The sequence below is a fragment of the Protopterus annectens genome, chromosome 2.part1, assembly GCF_019279795.1.
Source record: "Protopterus annectens isolate FY-2018-M chromosome 2.part1, PAN1.0, whole genome shotgun sequence".
Taxonomy (NCBI): domain Eukaryota; kingdom Metazoa; phylum Chordata; order Ceratodontiformes; family Protopteridae; genus Protopterus; species Protopterus annectens.
The window spans coordinates 423,406,257-423,421,825 of record NC_056729.1 but is presented as its reverse complement, the minus strand read 5'-3'; the positions used below and the strand labels follow the sequence as shown (position 1 = coordinate 423,421,825).

General features: G+C 35.2%; 1 protein-coding gene across 1 annotated transcript in view; it reads right to left on the bottom strand.

Annotated features, from left to right (window-relative positions):
- Positions 1 to 15,034, bottom strand: part of REELD1 (reeler domain containing 1) — a 298,396-nt gene extending 283,362 nt beyond the window's left edge. The window contains exon 1 of the mRNA XM_044062235.1: positions 14,819 to 15,034. Coding sequence (XP_043918170.1) covers positions 14,819 to 15,026 — 208 coding nt within the window. The 5' untranslated portion in view covers positions 15,027 to 15,034. The remainder of the gene's footprint in view (positions 1 to 14,818) is intronic.
- Positions 15,035 to 15,569: the final 535 nt, after the last annotated feature.

The window sequence follows — 15,569 nt, the reverse complement described above, 5'->3', positions numbered from 1 at the left end:
ATTGTCTGATGATTCTCTACTACTTTGTTATAACCCCAAACATTCCCAGTGGTAATTGCCTCTAAATGCCCTTTATACATGAATAAGATCTCCTCTTTGATATCTATAAGATGCATTGTACAAATTCAGACATTTTAGTCTTTCATAACTTAAATTTTCACATCCATGGATACCCTTGTTATATTTCTACTGTACTCTTTCCAGTTTACTCATGCTTGCTTTTCTATAAGGTTTCCATATTGTTATTCCATACTCAAGTGTGGGTCTAATGTAACTAACAAAGTATGACTTCATAATTTCTGCTTTTCTAGACTTTGTAAATTATACAACCTATAGTTCTGTAACTATCATTAACCAATTGGTTGATGTGATTAGAAAAACTCATATTTGGATCTACCCATATGCCTAGGTCCTTAAATGAGTCTATAGTTTCAATTGCTGTGTACTGTATTAAATATTCACCTTTTAGTTTATGTCTCCCAAATCTCATATGCTTAGTTTTTGATGCATTTATCAACGTATTATTCTCCTGTGCCAAAATGGTGAACTTCTTTTGCAGACATGCCTTATCTGTAACACATGTAATCAGTTTACCCAATTTCAGATCATTTGCATATAGATTGTAGAACATCTCAGATGAAAAAGTTAGGTCTGAAAAATACAATCTAAGCAAGTAAGAGCCTAGGACAGAGCCCTGTGAGACACCCTGACTGTAACCAAAAATTCCACTTGTCTAGTTGCTGTATGATATTTGCCATGCCCTATCTGCAAGCCATGCAGCTATCCATCTTAAAAAAATACATCAATAGTTAGTTGTTCTGATTTATAGTCAGTATTTTGTGTATGACCCTGTCAAATGCTGAAGTTAAATGTATATAAATTACATCACATTACAGTTTTTCATTCATAGCTATAATTATATTGTTATAAAACATCATGTTACAGTTGGTAATAGATCTATTTTCAACATATGCATGCTGATATATGGTTTCAGGTCCCAACCTATCCATTTCTGACAATAACTTATCCAATATTACCTTCTCCATTATTTTTCCACAATGTGAAAGTAGACTTAAGGGTCTATATGTCTCTGGGTTTTTCCTACTCCCCTTTTCCTTAAAGACAGGTTTAATAAAGGCATGTCTGTAATCTTGAGGAATCTCCCCATATTTATATGATCCAATGAATAATAGACATAATGGTACTATAAGTTCTTGCTGAAGTGTTCTCAGGTCATTATTACTTATTCCATCTCCTCCTTGTGCTTTGTTTGGATCCTGTTTGCTCGGTTCTTTTTCAATATATCTAATCTGATTCCAGTATCTGAGGTTATCTGGATGTCAATGGGATAACTTATCACTCCCTTTGTGGAGCCAAATTGTCTTGTATAAGATTTTGTGAATGTATTTGTAATCTGTTGTGTCTAAGAATAAATTGTAGAATCTGCACACAGTTTATCAATTTGTATGTCTTCACTCCTTCCACATCTTATGTACTGTATCTAGAAAAAGGTTTCCTATTATGCTCAATATCTTTATATACATTTTCTTCAAATTTTTCTTGATCTTGTCTCATACTATGCTTAATTTGTTTGTCCAGCTTGTTTATTTCAGTTTTCAAAGTTGTAGGCCAACCTCTCTTCCATTTCTTTTTTTTTTTTTTTTTGTTGCCCATCGAAATCAGGTATCAAATTCTTATGGAAATATTTCCCCTTGCAGTTGTATGCCTAGATCCTGATGTTAAACATTTTTTTTATTTTTTACACTCAAACAATTTCTCTTTCAAAATGTTCCACATTCTATCTGCAGTTTTTCCACTGAACTAATCACTGCAGTTAGTTTTACATAGTGACTGTTTTGCTTCCATATGATTTGTAATTAACCTTCTGTGCATTAGTTTAGATTTCAGTTTGACAGAATTATCTAGCAACAAATTAACCTTTACAACCCCATGATCACTACACATTAACAGTGGTAAAACTTGACTTGAAGTAATAGTAAGTTGTTTAAGAACTCAATGTCCAGTATGTTCCATTCCCTGGTAGGTTTTTTATTACAATCTGAAGCAATTGTTATTCCTAAATATACGTTGTGAATAATTTCCTTACTAATGTTGTTGAATCTGTTATTCCAGTCTGTTTCTGGTACATTTAAGTCTCCAGCTAATATTCTTCTCTACTGTGTTTCATGCAAGAAATGTATGAATTCCTGTAGTTCATCTTTGGTGGTCCATACAATCCAACAATTGTTATATATTCCAGTGTTGTCATTATTGTCACAGTTACACAGTCTATAGTATTGGTGTTATCACTGAATATGTAATTATCACAGGTCTCATAACTATCTTTAATTCCTATCATAACACCCCCATCTGAATTTTTTGTTAGAATGTCTGTTATAGTAAAAACATTTATACCCTGACCGAGCTGGTTTTCAGTCATTTTTCTTTAACCATGTTTCACAAACAATAACATCAATCTTGTGGGAACCTAGCAAATTTTCCAATAAAAAACTTTATTATTAATGCTCCTACATTTACAACCATCAGAGATGCATCAGATGTTGTTATCTGTGAACTGTTAAATTTTTGACCTGACAAAAATCCTGCCTAGTATTTGTCAAATATTGAAAAACACTTGCCGCAAAAAATTCCCTTCCCTGATCTTGACAAATGCATGCCATCCTGTCTGAACATGTGTGCCCAAAACTAGGCTTGGATGCTCTACACATTTCCATTTTTTAAAACAGGACATTTTTTTCCATGTAGGAATTTACTCAAAAAATCTTTTCATTCACGGTGACCTGACTATCCTTTCTATAGGTGATTTGTGAAAAATATATCCTAACACCGGTACAAGATATACTATCAAAGAGGGCTGTAAGTTCCCTACTGACAGTCAGACAGTCCTTGTGGATGACATCATTTTTACTGACATTAATAAAACAGATCCATACTTCCTTACATTAAGGCGTTACAAGGCTTGGCACACATCTTCTATTTTTGCTCCTGGCAAGCATAGTACTATTCAATGTTCATTATCTTCTCTGCAAATATGAGTATCAGTTCCTCTATTAATTGAATCTCCAATTACAAGAATATCTTTTCTGACCAGATCTGAAGAATCTTCAACTTCTAATACAGTAATATCAACTGCTACAAAGGAATGATCTTCATCACCATTAGTCTTATTAATCCTACTGTCTACAATGCATATTACATTTGCAAGCATACAGTTCTCATCCAACTGACTTTGTACAGCCACAGCTTGAGCCATGTAGTCAACATCTGTCTTTCTCATCTTTTCTCTTACAGTAATGTTCTTCAGTCTTTCCACGTTCAATTTTGATTTCTTCCTTTTCACCTGTCCCTTGCCTCTTTTTTCTACCTTCTCTTTTGGAAAACATTATGCCTATTTCTGTAGACTGAATGTTTTCTGATAGAAAAATACTGTCATTCTGTGTGTTACATAACAAAGCAGTATCCTTTTTAGTACGTATTCTCTCTACTTTACCAACATTAATCAGTTTCTTTTTCTTCATAGTTATTTGTTGTGAATGTCTTCCTTTCTTTCTTTTTTTGTTTCTTCTAAACACTGCCAATCCTCTGAATACGTGCATCCAGAATTCCAAAGCTGTCAGGGGCATCATCTTGTTCATAAGGGTTGAATGATTTTTACAGATAAAAGACACATCATTTACTAAATGTGTTGTATTTTCACTTTGCCTAACATTATTTATCTCACCAGTCCAGTCATTAACATATGTAACAATAATTCTCCAAGCTGTGCCAATTGCACAAGTGCAATCATCATCAGTAAGTTTAGATTTACTTCTAATAATTGTAAACAAATCATCCAACTTTTGACTTGAGGAACACAGATCACCAGTGTTATCAGGTGTTACCTTTAAATATGCATAGCAATTTACAAGATATTTGTGCTTTAGCAAATCATTAATTACATACTTAAGGAATCCATAGTCAGCTTCAAATTAATAAAATATTATAAAATAAAATAATCAAAATCAGTAACTACAGAATTAAAAGAGAACTTAAATCAACTTCTATGACAAAAATCATGCTACAATATACAACTAAATACTAAAGTAAGTACAGTAAAGTCGTTCTGAAAGTCATTCAAAAGCTACAATTCATTTACATTGGCAGTAGCTTCTGCTCACTGTTGCTTGCAGTCACCAAGTAACCAAGCCCAACAGTGAAAAGTGATACTGCAAGAAGGAAAAAAACACTGCTCCAAAGCCACAAAATGGTATTTTTATTTATTTAACATTTGTTAACTGGGAAAGTCCGATTTGGAACGAAGCCAATTTTCAGCAGAGGTCTGGGGAGAAAGGCTCCAAATGCATGTCTTTGTAACATGGGAGGAAACCGGAGCTCCCAGAGGAAACCCACACAAACGCAGGGAGGACATGCAGACTCCACATAGAAGGAATCCCAGCCGAGAATCAAACCAGAGAACCTCTTGGTGGGAGGCAATAACGCTACTGCTGCACCACTGCGCCGTCCATTTTATTTAAAGATTTTAATAAACAAATGTAAGCGATTTCATTTCCAGTGTTACAGAAACATCATCTGATGGAGCAGCATTTTTTTCTTTTCTTATTGCTTACAGTCAAACTCCTTTTTAACAGTAAAGATCAATAAATCACAAACCAAGATAGGATTGTTTAGATAAGCTTTGGATTGTCCTCTCTGCAGTCTTTGTGAATTTATAGCTGACTAGGAAACTTGGGATGGCTAGAGCTTGCCTGTCTAAAACCTAGCCCTTTCTAACAATCAACAGTGAAAATTAAAGGTAAAACAACAAAATATAAATCAAAGTAAAGCTTCTTGTCTACAAGCTATCCCTTCCTTCCTACAAACAGTGAAAAAGAGTGATAAAAATAAGATATAAATTCAAATAAAACTTCTCTTACCAGTCAACTCTACAGTAAATCGCAAACCAAGTTAGGATTGTATAGATAAGCCCTGGTCTTACACGAGGGATTTTTAGCTTGTTACATTATATAACCTGATGTGTTCATAATATCTGAAATGTTGCTGTTTTGTTTTAAACACTGGACCCTCTATATAAAACTGTAGCTCTGTTTGATCAGTGATTTTTTTTTCTTGGATGCCATTTAAAATACTGCACGATGTGTGCTTATTAGTATATGCCATACTAACATGACACTTTTCAAGGATAAATGGTTTAAACATACTGCTTTTAATGGTTTACTCTTTACTATTCCCCTTTTCTATAGCTAATTTCTTGAATCTATTTATTACTATAATTAAGCACTGCTTTAAGTTTTGACTTGTTCATTATGTGTCATGATAGGGATCTTCTTTTGTTTTACCATCCTTCCTCTACTGAAAAGATTAACTTTCAATGCCTTTATACTTTGAGTTTAGGAGTTCCCAGGAAAAGGAATCATGACGTCTGCACAATCCACAATACAGCAGTCTTGCCACATTATTATGTCTTTCAGTATGCAGGCCTCCTGGTATTAGTGTAACACACCCAGCAACAAGATATGTGTCTGTTTCCAGTTCTGTTTAACAGGACCTACATTTGTGTGTTTCTCCCACATATTCTGTGGACTATGTAAATTAAACTGTTTGTAGTCCACTATCCTTGGTCGCTAATATAAATCTTTCATCTTTTGGTTTAAATTCACTTCTCCTTACCCATACCTGCATCAGATCCTGATCGACATGAGGTTGTTCCTGGAGTATTACGTACTTGCAACTATATTTTTGCCTTTTCACATTTCTTTCCTTTTCATCTGATCCTTCTCATTATATTCTTTCTTTTGTTTTTTGTCATATTCAGTTGCTGCTTGATTTTTGTCTACTTCTGGGATGATTTCTATTCCTGCTTCACACCGATGTGCTTCTGCTAAATTAAGCAGAGAAGTCATGTTGGACTTGCTCTTCTCATGTTTTAAAAACATTTGGATCTGGTGAGGTCAGCAGACATGTATGCAGTCCTGCGACTGTAGACCATTACATGTAATCAGTTTTGAAGAGGCCCATACCTCCTTCAGAATGAGGAATATATAATCTTAGTATACACTGATTTTTATATATCATTTGATAAGTGTGAAGCATTTTTCTTGTTTTCCCGTCCAGCTAATACAATACCTTTTGTGGCCAGTCAATCACCCCATAGCTATAAGAACAGGTTTATAGCATGGAGTTGTTCTTAAATGTCAGGGCTGTTTTCTTATTAATTTTAGTCTTCTAAAATATTCCTTACTTAGTATTGTTCACATTTGTTCATGTTTTATTGTTAATCCTTTATTACTTCACAAGTATTTAAGCACTTCCTTCTACTCAAGTTCCTTTTATATCACATTCCTGTCCCAGGTTGATATTTTCTTGGTGCTGCAGCTTTCCTGCTTTAAATGTTGCTTTTGCACATTTATCAAAACCAAACAGCATTCTTGTAACATCTGAGAAAGTTTTGACAACTTGCAGTTGTACTTTCAGCTCCTCATCTGATGAACTATACAGTTTTAAATCATCCATAAAAAGAAGATGAGAAGTCTTTATACTTTGTTGTTTTCTGGAAGCCAAATTGTAACCATGACCTAATCTGTTAGGTTGACAAGTTAATGGGTTAAGGGCAAGACAAAAGTGCAGCAGTGATAAAGAATCATCGTGGGTTATCCCCCTTTGAATTTTTATCCCTGAGATAATAATTTGCCCTTTATCGTGGATTAGCTGCAAAGTGGTTTGCCACTGTTTTATAGGGTCATTTTAGACTTCCTTTTCTCATGTATTACAACCTTTACTATGTTTGGATCTGATGAGGTTAGCAGATATGTATACAGTCCCACAACTACATATCTATACATGTAATCAATTTCGAGGAGGACCATGCCTCTTTCAGACTGTGGTATATATAATTTTAGTATACATTGATTTTTATATATCATTTGATTAGAGTGAAGCATTTTTCTTGTTTTTCTGTCTAACTGATCCAATACTTTTTGGAGTCAGTCAATCACATCAAAACTGTAAGTTAGAACAAGAAGAGCAAATTCATTTATAGCTCGAACTTCATTCTTATATGTCAAGGCTGTTTTCAATATTACCTTTAGCCTTCCAAAGTATTACTTTCTGAGTTTTATTCACATTTGCCCATGTTTTATTGCCAATCCTTCATCAATTCCCAAATATTTAAACACTCCTTCCTGCTCAAGTTCCTTTATGTCACATTCCTGTCTCCCAGACTGATATTTTATTGATAGTGCAACTTTCCAACTTCAAATGTTGCTTTTGCACATTTGTCAAGACCAAATGTCATTCTTAAAACATCTGAGAAAATTTTAACCAGTAGTAGTTGGGAGCCAAATTGTAACCAAGACCAAATTTGTTACTTAAACAAGTTAATGGGTTAAGGGTAAAACAAAATATTGGTGACAAAAAAATCACCTTGAAATATTTCTTTTTCAAATTTTTGTCCCTGGGATAATAATTTGCTCTTTGTCGTAGCTTAATTGCAAAGTGTTCTGCCACTGTTTCATGGTCACTCTAATGTAATTGATTAATGTAAGGTATATCTTATATATCTCTAAGCACTCCTTTATCCATGAATGGGAGAGAAGCTGTCACTCTTTTTTGCAATCTATCCATGCCATACTCAAATTCTTCCCCCTTTTTACAATTCTCCATTATGACTTAACAACAAATGATTTTTGTTCCATATTACTTTCTTTTGTTACCATGACTGATCTTTTTTTAAATGACTATAAGCTCTGTTGGCATCAATTCCAGTATATATTTTATACATTGTTGGAAGGCAAGTTATTGGTCTATAGTTTTTTAGGATAGCTTGCAGGTTCATGCTTAAGAAGGAGTATCATCTTTCTTTCTTGTTAATCAGGTTGGTGTCTATTTGAGATGTGCATATAAATAGTTCTTGCTCGGGGCCAAATCTTCATGTAAAGATTTAATACTTTTAGCCAGAAGTTAGGTATTGCATCTGGGCCTGGGATTTCTAATTAGGAGCTTTTCTTAATTTTGTTTGTTTCTCTGCACATAACTTTATCCCATTTCATATCCTGTACAGTTGAACTTCTTACTCTTTCTTTTACTTCTTCTGTCCATTCAGCATCTTTGTTATGTTTCACGGGTTTTCATAGACATTTCTTCAAAATGTGTCTATTTCTTCTTTTTGGGGGTGTTTCTGTTCCTTTTGCTTTGTTTCCCAATTCAGTATAAAACGTTTCGTGCCATCAATAAATTGCTTATTTTGTGCTTTTCCTTTATATTTATCTGCATGCCTTCCAAGTTTTTTTCTGCTTGTGCTGATATCTTTAGTTTATTATTTGCAGGTGTATGATAGCTCCTGGTCTCTTCTGATACTGTACGTTGCATTTATCATGTCTATCTTTCTAAGTATTTTTGTTGATCTGTTTCCTGTTCTGTACTCTTCTAACAAGACACTTCTTGTTCTAACAGCTTTATTGTTTTCTCTATTTGATACTTTCATTATGGCAATTGATTTCTTCCCTTCTTTTCCCTTATTGCCCTCTGTTCTTGTGGTAAAGCTGTATCTGTTATTAATTTAGCTGCACAGTAATTTAAATTATTTACTTGTGTTATATCACATGCATTTCTGTTAATAGTCTTGATTACTGAGTTCATTTGTTTTATGACTTCTAACATTTTGAGTCTTATTGACTTTCTGTAATCCAGTTCTTTCATCGTTCTTAATATGTCTGTCCATCTCCATTAAATCAGGCAACTCTTCCCACAGATCATTTTCTTCTAAATTGAGGGCACATTTTTTGTTCTCCACTTCCTGGAGACATTCTACAGAAAGTTCCATAACATCTTCCAGTAACACATTTTCTTCAGCTGCATTGCTCTTTCATATGGGTACTCATCACTCCTCAGCATTAACTGTGTCAGAGTTGCCATTGTTTCCTGTTCTCTCCCTTGCTGTGCAACTCCAACTGAACTTTTGTACTGGGTTCCTACTGAAGGCTCCAGAGTATCTTCATGTAGCAAATGATCAGGTGCTTCCCATTCCACCTGTTTCTCCTTAGTTTGGAGACTCATTGTTTCTTCATGCTGTGACGTTACCTGAGTTGGATTTTCTACAATAAATTGTTCACTTTACAGATAATCAGTACCTTCAGTTTTTATTTTTTAATTTCTCCATTACTAATCCTCTTTTCTATTCCCCCCCCCCCCCTTTGTTTTCTTATTTTATTTTATTTTTTTGTATCGTGAAATTTTTCATATCCCGATGCCTTTGCCTGTATTTCTCTTCAAATATCTTTGGTGCTGCTTTTTGTATTTATTAGTTTTGCTTTCTCCTTTCTACAAGTACTGCATCATATTATTATTTTTTCTTGCCAATGTCCCTATTTCTTCTTCAGATGTCTCCTGCTCCAACTGTTTCTCCTTATTCTGGGGACTCTTCCATCGTGCTGTGATACAACCAGTGTTAGACTTTCCACAGTAAAGCCTTCACTTTGCAGATATTCCATAACTTCAGCTTCTATTTGTTTAATTTCTACTTTACTAAACTTCTGTTCTATAATCCCTCTTTGTGATCATATTTTTTGTATTGTGAAATGTTCCTATAACTGGGTGCCTTTGCATGTATTTCTCTTCAAATATCTTTGGAGCTGATTTTTGTATTGATTAGTTTGGCTTTCTTTTTTGCAAAAGCATTGCACCATATCAAATCTTTCTTTCTTTCCCATATCTATGTTTCTATTTTATGCCTTTCAAAAATCTCTAGATTTTGTTTGTTATTTTTTGCACTTCCTCAATCACTTCTTTTTTCAAACAGCCCAAGGTTTCTTGGTCTATATAAAGTTTTTCATGCATCTGTTGTATTAATGAACAGAAATTTGCATTTGAAGCTTTTGATGTTTTTTCTTGTGTAAGTATTTTTCTTTCCTCTAATTTCTCTCTTAATCTTTTATGAATATCTTCTATTGGGGAATTCTGGGCTTCTTGCATGATAGTAACGACATATGATTATTTTCTTATCCTCAAAAGTCATTTTATGATCTTTATGGCTCTTTTTTAGCTTATCAGTTTTTGTGTTTTTTGTGGACTACTACCTCCTTTTACAACAGGGGAGCCATCCTCCCCCAAGCGTAACCCAACCCCATTGTAGGAATGTTTCCATGTCTAGAGGATTCTACACTGTCATTTTTGCTATTCCTGGCACCTGTGCACATACCAGGAATAGGCACCTTTATCGTGGGACTTGTACACCCAACTGTCCTTTATATGTTTTAGCCTACTTCTACCCATGATATATGCTATATAAAATACAGTCTATATATCAGTGTCATCTTGGTGGGATTTTGCAAAAATAGGGTCCACCTCATGTAGATACTCATCAAGACTTGAGTATAAATTCACTTCCAGGGATGCTACTCTCCTTTGCTTGCTGATTTTATCATCTCTCCATTTGGACCCCAAGTCTTCCAATATATGATTTTTCATAAGTCAATATTCTTGTCCAGAGACATCTATGCAGATTTAAATTTATTACTCGAGGTTGTTGACTGGCTTTGCAGCATAAAATGTTTGGTTACACAAAATGCCCTTTCTGCCTTTTCTGCCTTTAAATGTGACACTTTTGGTTATTTTTTTTGTGGATAGGATTGCCAGCATCAAGCAAGAACCTCTTTAGTGTGTATCTAAGTAGGCCTTGCACTGATCAAGATGAAGTTTCTTGTTTCTCTATAGTGAACTTCGATCAGGTTTCAGACCCATAAAATTTCTAAGGTTATAGACCTTATAAGATGTTTGAAACCTACAATGTGTGGCTTGGATCCTGTTTAAGTCCAAACATTTTTCAGATTGTGAGATCTTCCTTGGCTATGTTTTTTTTCCATCAGGCTTAAAGGAGGCAGGATTGAGCCCTGCTCACTCAATAAATCAGCTCTGGATCATCATAACCAATTCTCAGTTACTACCAATTCTTTCAACCACCACTTATTAGCAAAACAACTAAAAATATTGAACATGTTCAACTTGATTGTGATAATCAACTTTTTTAATACATCACTACACAAAAGAGGATCAGTTAAAGATGCTTAATGACTTCCTTACAGCAAGAGATCAATTAAGATTATTCATTTTTTTTCTCCTACTTGACCTTTCAGCAACATTTCATACTGTGGTCCACAGTGTCTTTCTGAAGTGGTTGCATTTTCACTGTGAGATGTCATCTACTGTTCTAAATTGGTTTGTCTCCTACTTTTATAGTTGTTTTTAGAGGATGATGAATGTCTTTTCATAATTAACAGCTTCAGAGCTCCATTTTATTGTTCCCATGGAATTTGCCCAATGGTTTCCTCCTTCCCATACCCATTAATTCATTCTTTCTCCCCCTAGGGCAATGACCAAGCATCTATAGAGCATTATAAATGTTTCATATGCTCACGTATCTTCTACTGCAATTGCATCATGTGCTTTCTACATAAAATGCCTGATGTGATGCAGCTAGCTGGGTAAATCACTGTCAAAACACATTTTCATCCTGTAAATTTGACCTGTTTGTTCATCACTGAAATAGGAACATTTTGCAATGAAGCCACTGCATAAGCCACAGGAGAAAGATCCTTTCTTCCTTTTAGTAACCTGTTTTCCAGCATTTAGACCATATGATCTCTCTAAAATGCTTTTTACATTGTTTCCAATAATGTTAAAAATGAAGGTCTACCCTTTCTTGCCTTTAGTATGACTGGGTGATGTTCTAAAAATCTTCTAATTTGGACTTAAAACATCCCTTGCGGTACTGCTGTCCCACCTCTTTCCCACTACTATGTGTAGTGGTAAAAAGTGAGACCTCACATCTAAGAAGCAGAATCCTGGCATGATTCTTGTTGACCATTAAATCCTTAGGGATCAGGTGCCAGCATCCATTAAAACATCCTGTTTTTGTTTGAGAAATATCACTTTTATTAACCAGCAGATGGGTTGGTAACTGTTGTTCATATATTGTTAAGTCCTTGGTTGACTATTGTAATGATCTTTATTTAGGGATACTAGGCATGGATCTCAGGCAACTTCAAGAGGTACAGAACATTGTTATGAGGTTGCTGATGGTTAAGTCATGATCTAAACATAACACTCCAGCTTTGCGGATGCTTTCCTGGTTAACTATCACCTGGACAATCCAGTATAAGATTATGGTGGCAGTTATATACCTTGCCCTGCATAATTGGCTCTTGTTTATCTAAAGGAGTTTCTGATTCCTAACAAACCTGTCTTTACCATTTCCTCAGTTTATGAGGTCTGTTAGTTTTCCCAAGTTTTAGATGAAAAAATTAGGACAGTGTCTTTTTTCTTTTCAGTTTCCATGCACACATGGATTAAGATCCTCAATTAAGTATTTTAAGTTGTTCTCTAAAGACCTCTCTTTTAATCAGGCATTTGACGCTGCCAAATTGTGATAGTAGTGTTTGCTTTCTATGGGCTGCGATCAAGTTGTTTTCTCTGTGATTTATATCACTGATCTGTGATTTATACAGTTTATGAGTGAATGTTATTTTTGTTTTAAGATGTGTATTGCACTTAAACACATTGATTTGATTTGAGTTGGCAGTCCTTTAAACTGCTCATAGATGTACATGTTGTGTGTAGACAGAGTATGTGGGAATGTTTTCTACATCGATAAGTTGATGTCCCATTCAGCATGCGTTTTTATATTTTGCATTCACTGACTAGCAGAACAAGCTTCAGATCCCTTGGAACTCTGTGCTGGATTAAGTCAGGAATTGAAAAATGAATGACTTATTTTTCTTTTGTAAGAATTAAGATACATTTAATAAAGGTGTTTTATACTTAAGATGTTCACAAGATGTTAGTCCTAAGTACGAATCATGTTACGATTTCAGAACAGAACAACAGGCTCAAATTTACAGTTGTCTTGAAACCTTTTACAGGACAAAGTGTCATAATTTCATTGCCTTTTTTATCAGCTGAGAGTGACCCAGCAAAATCAGTTTCACAGTGGATGACAGAATGGACACTTCACTCAGGGTGTTATAATTTACTTTCAGGGGTTGTGACCTGAAAGTTGGTTATATTAATTAAGGGACTGCAGATGGCACATCTCCCTGAATGGGAATGTGAAAGATGTTCTTCCCCTCCCAACCCTTGTAAAAAAGTTGAGAAATTACTAACTTGCCCTATTGGTCTTCTTGGCTGAATGGGTTTTTAATAAGGAAACAAGACAAACAATGGCCACATAACATAAGGTACTTTCAAAATAATATGTGTTCACAAAGAACAGAAGTATGAACTTAAGATTTAATTAAACAAAATATAGAATTAAAAAAAAATCAAACAGTGTGCTGCATAGCCATATACATTCAGCACTCACTTTCTCTGTCTCTCTGTCAGGGACACACACACATTGTATGTATAATTGTGTGTATGTGTGTGTGTGTGTGTGTGTGTGTGTGTGTGTGTGTGTGTGTGTGTGTGTGTGTGTGTGTGTGTGTGTGTGTGTGTGTATATGCATTCAGTACTCACTTTCTCTTTCTCTGTCACACACACATTTGTATGCATGTATGTGTGTGTGTGTGTATGTGTGTGTGTGTGTGTGTGTGTGTGTGTGTGTGTGTGTGTGTGTGTGTGTGTGTGTACACCTTTGTGCTTATTCATGTGTATATACCAGTGTATACCCTTGTATAACACATTTGTCCACTGAGGTTTCATCAAACCAAAATTCAAATTTTTTTACTGTCAACTGCATGATTAGCTGAGTCCTGATACATTGACAGAACAGTTGTACCATCTGACCTAAGAAATTGTTATGATAAGTAAGGGGGGATGCAGAAGGTGTGCATAAGAGTGTGGAGAAAGCCACCTGTATGAGGGGTGTGGGTGCCTGCTCCCCACTTTACCCCAGGCCACTAAGTTATTTTCTTCTAATTCTGGAGATTTGACAACATGGTCCATTGATGTATCAGGACTCTGTGAATCATACATATACTGTTGATACTATTCTTCTGGCTGATACAAAATTCACAAAGCACCGTCAGATAGTATATTCTGCCAGTTTTAGGAGAAATTAGCTAATGATTGCAAAATTATGAAATGATAAAACATTGTGACAGAAACTGCATTGTATACAATAGCATGAGGGCTGAATCATTCACAATGAAAGTTATCATAAGATGGCACTGGACTTCAAATTTCCAGAATGGTAGGTGCTGAAGAATAAGGCAAATGTTTACATTTACACACTGATAACACTGCATCATACAAAGGGATGTAGGAAGGTAAGTCTCCAGTGTGCCAGGAACCCTGGGATGACATGAGAAGCTAAATGTCCACAGCAACAAGTGCCATAGTATAATACTGAGATAATACTACGATCTTAGCTCTAGTGATGATATGTGTCATGCGACACTGTCATTTAAATCCCTGTGCTGATTACTGCCACATGATAACAAGAGATTTAAAAATCTCCACCATGATAAGTGCTATCGAGTAACATGGGAGTTCAAATTTCCAGAGTAATAACTGTTTTTTTTTCGTTTTGTTTTGTGTGTGTGTGTGTGTGTGTGTGTGTGTGTGTGTGTGTGTGTGTACATTTGAAGCAAGTGTTGGTCATTTCAACTAACTTAGATACAAGTGTAGCAGAGGAGCAGTCCCAATTCAGGACATCACATTTATAAGGAACACAGCAGTCTTTTTCAGTTCAAGATTGAAAGCTATGTTTACTGTACAAGCCTTCATTTCTCACATCCAGTACCATCTATCTGAGCAAAAGAAGCCATTTTCCTTCATCAGAAACATTTCTTCTTCATCAGATACTTACCCGGCACTTTGTCTCCAGGAAGGTAAGAAGACTTGTTGGTATGGATTGTGATGTAGACATTCCGTGGATTTTGAAGGTGAGCTCTAACGTGTTTTGGCTGCATATCAGAACACGAGGAAGGATTTGCACCTTGTGAAAATCCAGCAGTGCGTGAAGCAAACCAAAGGATGGCACAAACCCATCCTATTATAACCCCAAAGCTCTTCATTCCATTAGTTACCTACAGGTGAAAGGCATAGCAAAGTTAGTAAATTAACAATTATAAGCACAAAGCATTGGCTGTCACTTTCTGTTAGAAATGGTAATAAATTCAACAAAGGAGATGTTAAGCTGCATTGCACTGAGTAGCTTTTTTTGTCTTAACATTATTGTGATATACTTGGTAATTATAGTTAAAATGTAGTCTTCTAAAGCTGGTCCAGAAGCTGGAAAACAAATGGGAGGTGATGGTGGCATAAATAATCTGTAGTGAAGGCTTGGATCTTACTACCTGGAATATTGTCACCAAATAGGTTTGAGAGATGCATGATGCTCACTAGAAATCTTGGTATTAGTGGTTATTACAAAGCTTGGTGTTAGTGCTTATAATAAAGCTTGGTGTTAGTGCTTATAATAAAGCTTGGTGTTAGTGCTTATAATAAAGTTTGTTGTTACTTTATAATAAAGTTTGGTGTTAGTGCTTATAATAAAGCTTGGTGTTACTTTATAATAAAGTTTGGTGTTAGTGCTTATGATAAAGTTTGGTGTTAGT